The 11,163-nt window shown below is 33.4% G+C and overlaps 1 protein-coding gene across 6 annotated transcripts in view; it reads left to right on the top strand.

Annotated features, from left to right (window-relative positions):
- syngap1b (synaptic Ras GTPase activating protein 1b) overlaps positions 1-11,163 on the top strand; it is a 43,333-nt gene that overhangs the window by 7,866 nt on the left and 24,304 nt on the right. For 5 of the 6 annotated variants that reach the window (XM_016485872.1, XM_016485874.1, XM_016485875.1 and 2 more), the window contains exons 5-12: positions 747-1,082; positions 2,420-2,564; positions 2,647-2,791; positions 3,795-4,031; positions 4,968-5,169; positions 5,275-5,480; positions 7,111-7,324; positions 9,722-10,297. In XM_016485872.1, coding sequence (XP_016341358.1) covers positions 747-1,082; positions 2,420-2,564; positions 2,647-2,791; positions 3,795-4,031; positions 4,968-5,169; positions 5,275-5,480; positions 7,111-7,324; positions 9,722-10,297 — 2,061 coding nt within the window. The remainder of the gene's footprint in view (positions 1-746; positions 1,083-2,419; positions 2,565-2,646; positions 2,792-3,794; positions 4,032-4,967; positions 5,170-5,274; positions 5,481-7,110; positions 7,325-9,721; positions 10,298-11,163) is intronic. The other variant, XM_016485871.1, reaches the window with a different exon arrangement.

The following is an 11,163-nucleotide window of genomic DNA, read 5'->3' as shown; positions in this document are numbered from 1 at the left end:
AACGACTCCTTGGAAACTGTTCCACGATCTCCAACGTAACCGGCATCCGATCCTCACCATCAGAACTCAGATAAGCACCCTGGAACCATTCACTGTGTTGACACTCACCTGCCTTTAACTCACCTATTCCAGTCATCCCCTTACCCAGTCAATAAACCATCCTGATTTGCACTTACCTGTTGTGTCTGGCCTTGCTTTGTGACAGTGTGTATATTCATTATCGTGTGTGTATAATTTATACATTAATTATTCTAATTTGAATAATTATTGTATATTAATAGTATGTATTATTTATAAATGAATTATTATTTAAAAATATTATTATGCTAATATAAATGTACATTAATATACATTATGTGTGTATATATATAATGAATAAATATATTTTTACAACATATACTATATATATATATATATATATATATATATATATATACATACTGTGTGTGTATATATATATGTATACATATATATTAACAGTATTTTATTTATATTTATTATTATTTCTAAATTAATAACTATTACAAAATTTAAGTGTGTGTGTATATAAAAATATGATATGATGATAGAAATGACTCCTATAGACTCAAAAACAGTTTTTTTTAATGCAAATAAGCAAAAAACTGATAGCAAATAATGCTTCAAGGCATTGCCATTTAAAATTATGATGAAAAGATGAGACTTTGATATGTCTCTTGATATGGTGACTGATCATTTTGTTTTGTCAATTTTCTTGATCATAACAGGAGAAGAGCACATACCTGGGCTTGATTAGCATTCCCATTTCCAGCATCACTGGTCGTCAGTTTGTGGAGCAATGGTACCCCGTCATTCAGCCCAGCGTCCTGGCCAAGGGTGGCGGTGTTGGAGGGGGCAAAATCATCAACGCTTCCCTGCGGCTCAAGTCACGCTTTCAGACCATGAGCATCCTGCCGATGGAGCTGTATAAAGAGTTCGCAGAGTATGTGACCAACAACTACCGAACGCTGTGCGCCGTTCTGGAGCCGCTGCTGAGTGTCAAGAGCAAAGAGGAAGTGGCCTGTGCTCTGGTGCACATCCTGCAGAGCACAGGGAAGGCCAAGGTACCACTTTGTTGAATAATGTTTGTTTGCATGTAGGCTATTTAGTATGTTCCAAAACCTAGTGAGCTGCCTAATCAGACAGCATAAGACATCATATATACAGTGGGTACGGAAAGTATTCAGACAAAATTAACTTAAATGATTTTAGCAAATGGCTGCAATATAACAAAGAGTGAAAAATTTAAGGGGGTCTGAATACTTTCCGTACCCACTGTATGCTCCTGAAGTAAATTTGGCACCAAAATTTTGTGACAAAGAGAATCCCAGAATGAATTGTGCCAAACTGAGTTAAAGTGAGAGAAATAGTTATATATACTTTTGAAAAGTTATTTTCAGCTACCAATTAGATTATTTCTGCTCCATCTAAAACATTTTGCCATGTTTAATTCTATAAATCAGAAAGAAATTAACAGCAGACTGCTAATGACCTGCTAATGTTTGATTTAATTGTGAAAATAATTGGGAAAAAAACCTATAGAGTAAAATGTAATAATTTACTTAATATGTGTATATGTTGTGTAATTTTATGTTCGCATTTTGGAGAATCACCATGTTTAAATCCATTAAATCAGAGAAAATGCAGAAAAAATACTGTATTTAATTTAATACTAAAAACTATTGCACAAATAGTGTAATCTAATTAAAAATAGACTGTTTTATCTAATATTTTGGGTATATGTATTGTTATGCATGTTAGTTCAAACATCAAACTCTCTGTGCGAGTATTATTTGTCGGGCACACAGTATTATAGTATTTATTCATATTTTGTATATTAACTTTAATTTTTTATTTATTTATTTTTACATTTATTTTACATATTATTTTTAGTTTTATTAATTTATGTATTTTTGTCCATTGTATTTTTTTTATAAATATTGAAATATTTTTATATTTTTTATTTTATTTTAATTTATGCTATGTGTTTTTGTCAATTGTATTATATTTTTTTATAAATGTAAAAAAATATATATTTTCCTTAGTTTTAGTTTGAGCAATTTCAGTACTTCAACTTCAAATGTAGTTTAATAGTCAACTTCACTTAGTTTCTAAGGCAACATTTCTAATTTTCGTTTAAGTTTTAAGTTTGTATCTACTATTTATATTTAATTTCAACTTCATTTCAATTACCAAAGCAATTTGAAATAGTTTTGCTAAAAATAACAACACTGTTGCTGTCGATGTAGAGCACTAAAAATCACGTACTTATTTGGTTCTATCATGATTAGGAGACTGTCTCCATATGTCGACAGTAGAAAACAAGGCAACTCATTATATTTAATGATATGTAGGTAATTGTCAAGTGATTACAGATGTCTCTTCTTTTGTTCTGCACAAGGATTTTCTTTCAGACATGGCGATGTGTGAGGTGGACCGATTTATCGATCGAGAGCACCTGATCTTCAGAGAGAACACCCTGGCCACCAAAGCCATAGAAGAGTACCTCAAACTCATCGGGCATAAGTACCTCAAAGACGTTTTAGGTGAGACTTCCTCAGATTGTTTGGAGAGTTGTCGTAGTTTCAGCTGCTGTACTCACACATTAATGGTCTCATCTGGATTCAGGTGATTTTATCCGTGCGCTGTATGAGTCAGAGGAGAACTGTGAAGTCGACCCAATGAGGACTCCACCTTCTGTGCTGCCTGAACATCAAGCCAACCTCCGGATGTGCTGTGAGCTCGCACTCTGCAAAATCGTCAACTCTCATTGGTTAGTTACAGAGCTGACATAGACCATCCTTTCATGGGCCGTTCACACAGTTTTTAAATTGATGTGCCATCTGTAAATTTCCATGCTGAAAAAACTGCAAGATGTACTGCAGCAATCAAATAATTACGATTATTTGTTACTGTTTTTGAAAGATGTCTCTTATGCTCACCAAGACTGCATTTATTTGATCAAAAACACAGGACAAACAGTAATATTATGAAATATTTTTACAATTTAAAATAACTGTTTTCATTTGAATATGTTGTAAAATGTAATTTATTCCTGTGATGCAAAGCTGAATTTTCAGCATCATTACTCCAGTCTTCAGTTTCACATAATCCTTCAGAAATCATTCTAATATGCTGATTTGCTGCTCAAGAAACATTTAGTAGTATTATCATCACTGAACAAAAGTTGTGCTGCTTAATATTTTTGTGATACACTACCATTAAAAAGTTTTATGTAAATAAAATTAAAAAACATTTTTACTCGCCAAGGATGCATTAAATTGATCCATTTTTTTACAATTTGTAATGTTACAAAATATTTATTTTTCAAACTTTTTCGAACTTTCTATTCACCCAAAAAATAAATACATAAAACCAACTAACTAACTAACTAAATCAATAAATCTGTATATATTTAATTAAGTGCACCACACCACTGGACAGTAAAAATAAATAAATAAATGATACATTGTATATACAAAAATTATACATTGTGATATTTTTGCAGCTTTTGGGTTTGAGAGGCAAAACAACGTTTTTATAATAGCTGTGATTGGAGATCTTTTGAAAAAATCTTTCTTAAGATTGCATGATCAAAATTCTATGAAACATATTGAGAAAACTATATTGATAACAATACACATGATCCCTCATTATGAATTTTGACATTTTATTTTTACTTTCATATCTTATACATGATGGGGCAGTGAAAATATGATATCACACCAGCTGCTAAAATCTAAATGGAAATAATCTGTATTATTTGTTTGTCCCAGTGCGTTTCCAAGAGAATTGAAAGAGGTGTTTGCGTCCTGGCGTGTTCGCTGCGCTGAGAGGGGAAGAGAAGACATTGCAGATCGACTGATCAGTGGTTCCCTCTTCCTGCGCTTCCTGTGTCCAGCCGTCATGTCGCCATCCTTATTCAACCTCACACAGGAGTACCCCGATGAGCAGACTTCACGCACACTCACCCTCATAGCCAAAGTTGTGCAGAACCTTGCAAACTTCTCAAAGTCAGTACACACTTCTCTAAGGTCTTCTAACTTTATTACCATGTCATCATTTTCTGCTGTATTATGAGAGTACAGTAACTTAAATTGATGCTGGTCTTTTCAGCAGGGTAACCATTCTGTTTGGGGATGCATGATACACTTGGATCATATTGGTTATCAACTAATTTAATTTAATTTAATTTAATTTAATTTAATTTAATTTAATTTAATTTAATTTAATTTAATTTAATTTAATTTAATTTAATTTAATTTAATTTAATTTAATTTAATTTAATTTAATTTAATTTAATTTTCCACATTAGATATTCAATTTTGTATTTTCATTTTCCTCATTCCGATTTGAAATACATGATGTATTGGTACCATTTTATTTGATTATTTCTTTCTTAATTTAATTTAATTGTATTTTATTTTAATTGGGCATTTTCCCTATTTTTTATGTTTGGATTATATTTGCCATCAACTAAAGCTCACTTAAAATCAATCTTTAAAAATGATAATGCTTTAATAGATTTAAAGCAATTGATTTAAAGTAACTAACTTTAGTTTTTGGTGTTTTATTTATCATTTTATTTAGACAAATAAATATCATGGTTACCTTAACAGCCATAATTTGAATATCTTTGCATCCCTAATTGTGATCATGATATTTGTGCTTTAAATTTTATTCTTCCATCCAAACCAACATATGATACACTGAAATCTGGGACTGTCATCTTAACTTTAAGTGTGCTCAAGGACAAGATGGTGATGGGTTTTATGGGTTAAATTATGACGTTTGGGCTGTCAGCCCAGATCGTTAACCATTGAGCTTTAACAAACTGTGCAGCCGTTACTGATGATGAACATAATGATCATTCACATTATCTTCATTATCATTGTCTTAACATTCAAAGCGGACCATATAAACCCTGTGTCCTTACCAATGTGTTACAGGTTTGGCAGTAAGGAGGAGTACATGTCCTTTATGAATGAGTTTTTAGAGATGGAGTGGGGCTCCATGCAGCAGTTCCTGTACGAGATCTCTAATCTCGACAGCGTGAGCAACGCAGTTGCTTTTGAGGGCTACATCGACTTGGGAAGAGAGCTCTCGATCCTGCACAGTCTTTTGTGGGAAGTCATGGCACAACTAAGCAAGGTAGATGCTGTTTGATATTCTAGATGAGGATGAGTGTGATTGTCTACTTACGTTTGCGATCGGTCATCAGTTTGGTCTCCTCGGTCTGTTTTTACCGTGCCAAAGGATGCTATCATCAAACTCGGACCATTGCCCCGCCTTCTAAATGACATCAGCATGGCCCTTCGTAACCCTCACCTCCAGCGACAGCCCAGTCATCAGATGGACAGACCGCCTCCAGAGAGACAGACAGACAGGCTGCTCTCCAGGCCCAGCTTCAACAGGGGCGTCTCGTCTGAGTTCCAGAACCTCATGATGAGGGACCTCAACAGGTATGTTACTGTATGTGTGTCACCACTACTTTCCAAATCCTAGTGAGCTGCCTACTTAGTCTGTATTTTTAGGCTCCTTAGCCAAACTTGAATCGAGGTGTAATGGGTGCTAAAAATTACAATTTTTACTATTTCGTTCTGCTTTCTATTTTTAAACAATTTTATTCTATTTTACAGAGACTGTAATCATTATTTTGTTAATCATTATTTGTGGTTTTAGTACAGTAACTATATAAAAGGCAATTATTTAATTTAGGAAACAACATGTTGTCTTTTATAATATCACATTTGTATGGAACAATTAAATAATTTAGAATATTGTATTTAAAAATGGGTGAGTATAAATTAGATTTTATATAAATACATTTTATTTTAGTTTTTATTTTATTTTATTTTATTCAATTTTATTTTATTCATTTAGTTTAGTTGTCCAAATATTTAATTGTGAATTCTTATTTTTATGGGAATTATTTTAGTATAACATTTAGATTTTTTTTCCTGTCACTTAAAATGAATCGTAAAAAAAGACTGATAATTGAATAACATTGTTAAATATAATCTTAAGCAAATATTAAAATTAATATTCTTTTTTTTATACTGGTTTCATTTAATTTAATTTCCATCTTTACTTGACCCTCTAACTCTAGCACTCTCTATTCTAATTCTATTCTTTAAAAAAACTTTTAGACTTGCACTCTATTCATTTACTAACTGCTTGTTTTCTTAAAAAAACTAACACTAGCTTCTCTAATCTTTTTGTATTCTGTCTATTTATTTTCTTTTTATTTATTATACAATTAACAAAAGCAAAAAGGCCTCGTAACACTAGCTTGCTCTATCCTTTTTCATTCTATCTGTTTTCTTTTATTATATAATAAAAAAAAACCTTGCTACGTGTACTGCGTCAAGCTAACTGAGACTCATTATAGCACTTGCGTATCATTGCTCTTTTGTTGATTTTGATCACTTCCATTGTCCTCATTTGTAAGTTGCTTTGGATAAAAGCTTAATTTAATTGAATTTAATTTAATTGAATTGAATTTAATTTAATTTAATTTAATTTAATTTAATTTAATTTAATTTAATTCTACTACAAACACGGGGTTATTATTGTTAAATAAAACTAAAACCATATATTTTTTTTAATTACTTGAAACAAAATTAACATAACTGAAATCAAATAATATACCTTATTTTATTTCAGATATTTGCCAGCATTTCTAATTTTTGCTTAGTTTAGCTCGAAGTATAAAATAATTAAAACTAAAACAATTAAAACTAACAAATAAATATGAATAAATGCTACATTAAAGATACACTAATAAATGTAAAAAAACACAATAAAATTACTAAAACTTGTACTAAGATTAATATGAAAACAGAAAAAAAAATTAAAAAGTCTAAATCAAAATATTAACAAACTATAATATTATATCAATGATACTAAAATAAAAAGTTTCTTTTATTAATTAATTAAATAAATAATTGACTAAAAATCAAGAACAAGAAAATATATATCACATCATATGGCTTGCTAGGTTTTGGAACTGAGTGTCTTAAGGAATATTGCTAGTAGAGAAAATGAATGTGGATATGATTTTCCATGTTAACTTTCTCATATCTCACATAGTTCAGTCGAGATCACTCGCCTGCCCTCTCCAACCTCTGCCATGTCCAGTGGCGGCGCCCCTCCGTCCCGGGCCGGAATGGGGGGGTTTGCAGACCGCGATCATCCTCACCAAGCCTCATCTAAAGACGTTTTCTATGTCGCCCGTCCCCCGTTGGCCCGCTCCAGTCCAGCGTACTGTACTAGCAGTTCTGATATTACTGATCCAGACCCAAAGGTAAGTCCCATAGGACAGTGCTTCTGATAGGGTGGGGGGTGCCCCTTTCATTTAGAAATCTTTCATGACTATGGTCAGTGCTGTCTGGTCCGAATTGTCATGTGAATAACAGCTCGCTCCTAGCACACGTTTCACCAGCAAATCTGAGGGTTGGCTTTGTTCCTGTGGGAGAAGGAAGCGCCACTGACCTGCTTACTGCAAAGTCACATACCATCCAAGCATGGAAAGAGGGCTACGAGATGATGTGGGTGCAGTCAATACTTACGATAGAGATTCTTTACCTTAATCTTGCATCACCATTTGGGAATCAGGGTCCTGACATTAAAGGGGTCCTATTATGCTCTTTTACAAAGTCTTGATTTTGTTTTGGGGGTGTACTAGAACATGCTCTCATGCTTGGTGGTTCGAAAAACGCATTATTTTTCACATAATTTACATTATTAAAATACCTTTCTCCCCATCCTGGCACAAACGGCTCGATTAGTTCCGGCTTTGATGAAGGTCCGCCTTCCGAAAAACAAAATGTGTTGTGATTGGTTAGCTGTCCCAGTGCGTTGTGATTGGCGAACAGCTTAGACGGTGTTTCAGTACTGCCACGCCCCTTGCTCCGTCTTTCAACAAAAAGCTTTTTGGCGAGTCCGGCAGGCACTGTACTCCCTCGTGTTGTGGAAGCTGTCCTCAGTAAAATGCGCAGCACACAATAGCAAATTGGGGTTATAATGCTCAGGGACAGAGTTAAAAATAAATTGCAACCACTGTTTCCTGACATCACTGAGCCGTTCGTTGTAGTTCTTGAAAAGGGATTTTTTAAAAATGAAATATCTCCCTTTGGAGTGGACTTTGAGATTTGTAACTTTCTAGATCTTTTTTATGCCCAAACATACACACTACACACTGACTAAAATTAAAAAAGTGAAAAAGCATAATAGGACCCCTTTAAAGCAATAGTTCACCCAAAAATGCAAAATTGCATCACATGCATTTTTTGTAGTGACCAATGCTGTTGAAAAAGCACCGTAAAGGTAGTCCATATTATTTGTGCACTATATTCAAGGTCTTCTTAAAATTTACAATTTAACAGATTGAATTTAAAAAAATTAAAAATTAAATGCAAAAGTCACCTGCCACGGTTTTGCCTCAGACTGACGCTTTTGCAGTCTATTTTTTTATTTGACTTTTGCAGTCTATTTCAGAGGTACTTCAGTTTTAAAATATACATTTTGAAAATTTTTCAGTTAAATTACATTTTCTAATATAAAAGCTGTTGGAAATGATTTCTTGTTATATTATATAATTGTAAAAAAAAAAAAAAGATATTATATTATTGAACTATTATAATATATAGAACATTATATTTGATAAATTAATTAAATTTAAATAAATAAATAATAAATATTTAATAAATTTAAATAGATAAATAAATAAATTAAATTTATTTGACATTAATAATCGGACAACTTTTGTTGTCTTTTTAAGATGCTGTAAATATCATCTAAAAATTAAAGAATAATCAGCAAATTATACATGACTTTTTTTCAATGGAAATACTTTGCACAAAAAATAAACAAATTACATTTAAATGTAACTTAATGGCATTTAAATTAATCATATTAAAAAAAGTTAATTTAAGTCATATGAACTACTTTTATGGTGTTTTTTTATTTTGAATTCAGTTAAATTCATTTTTCTTAAAAGATTATTCTAATTATTTGTTAACATTGTTGAAATATTTCAACAATTATGTATTATTACTAGGACAGTTGGGTGTCTTCTTTATTTCAAAATTGTTTTTTTTTTTAAATATGTTATAAATTTAATGTCAAACAAATTATAATCTATCATCAGTAATTTTGATGTGATTTTTTTAAATGCAGTTTTTTTATACAGTGTAATAATTACACATTTAAATGAGCCATTGAAAAAATCAATTTGAGTATTACTTTTTATTGTGTTTTTTTTGTTCATTTTGAATTCAGTTACATTAATTTTATCCTGTAAAAGCTGACTGTAATTATTTACATTAGTTAAATATTATGTATTATATTGTATACTACTGTATGTTTATATGATCAAAAATCTAGACATTATTACTAGAAAAACCTGGCTTTTGTTTTTATGCATAAAAAGTGAAGGAATATAAATATGGCAGCATGCTTTTAAGCATAAAAATTGTACTTCTAAGTTCCATTGAAAAAAAGAACAGCATATGGGAGTAAATAATGACAGAAATTTCATTTTTGGGTGAATGATTCCTTTTAACCCTCAAGTTAATACACACGCTGTCAAGCCACGTTCATAACCGGCCACACCTGCTGCGCTCGGCAGGTATCTGCAGCCTTCTCGCCCGTAGGTTCTGCTGTAGGTGTTAATGAAAATATTTCTATGATGGACCTCCAGGACTCAAGAATGAACAGCGTCTCTAACCTGCAGTCTATGGGGGACATGCTCAACTCTTCCCAGGCCTCGATTGCTGGCCTCGGCAGCTACGGTGGGTTCGCGGGCTTGGGAGGAGGCCTCGGAGGTCAGCTGCGCGCCGGAGGGCGTATGTCGGCCGGATCCGGGGGTTCCAACATGTCCGGGGGTCTGAGGTTGAGCCAGCTGAGCCAGATGGGAACCACCACCGACTCGCTGTCCCAGCAGCAACAGCAGCAAGCTGCCGCGCTCCGCTATCCCCTCTCCTTCCAGAACCCTCTGTTCCACCTGGCTGCTGACGGGCCTCAGCTTCACCACCAACACAGTCGAGCTCAACCTCCTCCTCCTCTCCTGCTGGCCCCAGAGCCAGATGCCTCTCACCCAACTTACATCCCGCAGTTCGCCCATGGCGGTTTCTCCCGAAGCGAGGACCTCTCCACCCTCAGACCCGGCCCTCATCTGGGTCAGCCGAGCATCATTCACTCCCACAGCTACAGCGACGACTACAGCCGCCATAACCAGAGCGAATACGGGCGACGCCAGATCTCCATGCACATGCAGGTATTTCACTGACCGTTTCTAATGGCTTTTGGGTCATTTTAATCTTAAAGGGCTAGTTCACCCAAAAATGAAAATTAGTCCATGTTTTACTCACCCTCAAGGCAGCCTAGGTGTAAATGACTTTCTTCTTTCAGACGAATCCAAAACTAACCCTTTAATGTAGAAATTATTCCAAAAAGAAAATATGGTGGTATCATGATCAAAAGCCTTGATGAGCACCTTTCTTGACCATTTTTGAAAGACCGTTGATAGAGTATCATTTTGATATTAGTATAGAAGTTCTCTATACTAAAAAAATGATTTCCAGTACAAATATGTAAGCATTCTTGAATCAAGATACATTTACTTGTCTTGTTTTCTAAAAAAAAAAACAAATTTAAGTGACAAATATCTGCCAGCATGGACAAAAAAATAAACTTGTTTTCCCTTTGAATTAAGTACATTTTTTTGACTCCACTGGCAGATATTTGTTCTAGTATTAAATGTAAACTTACCTAATTTTGATACTTTTTTTTTTTTTTTCAGAAAAAAAAGACCTAGTATCTTATGTCATTTTGCTTCTTAAGTAAATATATCTTTATTTAAGAATGTATAGATATTTGTACTGGCAAAACAGGACAAAAATACTGAGTAACAGCATCATGGTACCATGATCAAATGCTACAAAGAGCTAAAGAGTACCATGATCTTCATCATAAAATGAGAAATGGGACACTGTGGTCTCGTGGACTTCACAAAAGTCCACATCAATTGTGACATTTTAGACAGTGACTAAAAACCCTGATATTTTGGAAACTTTCGGTCCCATTGTCCCAAAGTAAAAAAAAGTATATATATATATATACAGTGGGTACGGAAAGTATTCA

The sequence above is a fragment of the Sinocyclocheilus anshuiensis genome, unplaced genomic scaffold (genome assembly GCF_001515605.1).
Source record: "Sinocyclocheilus anshuiensis isolate Anshui unplaced genomic scaffold, SAMN03320099.WGS_v1.1 scaffold1162, whole genome shotgun sequence".
Taxonomy (NCBI): domain Eukaryota; kingdom Metazoa; phylum Chordata; class Actinopteri; order Cypriniformes; family Cyprinidae; genus Sinocyclocheilus; species Sinocyclocheilus anshuiensis.
Note: the sequence above shows the minus strand (reverse complement) of the source record. Positions and strands in the feature narration are given on the sequence as shown.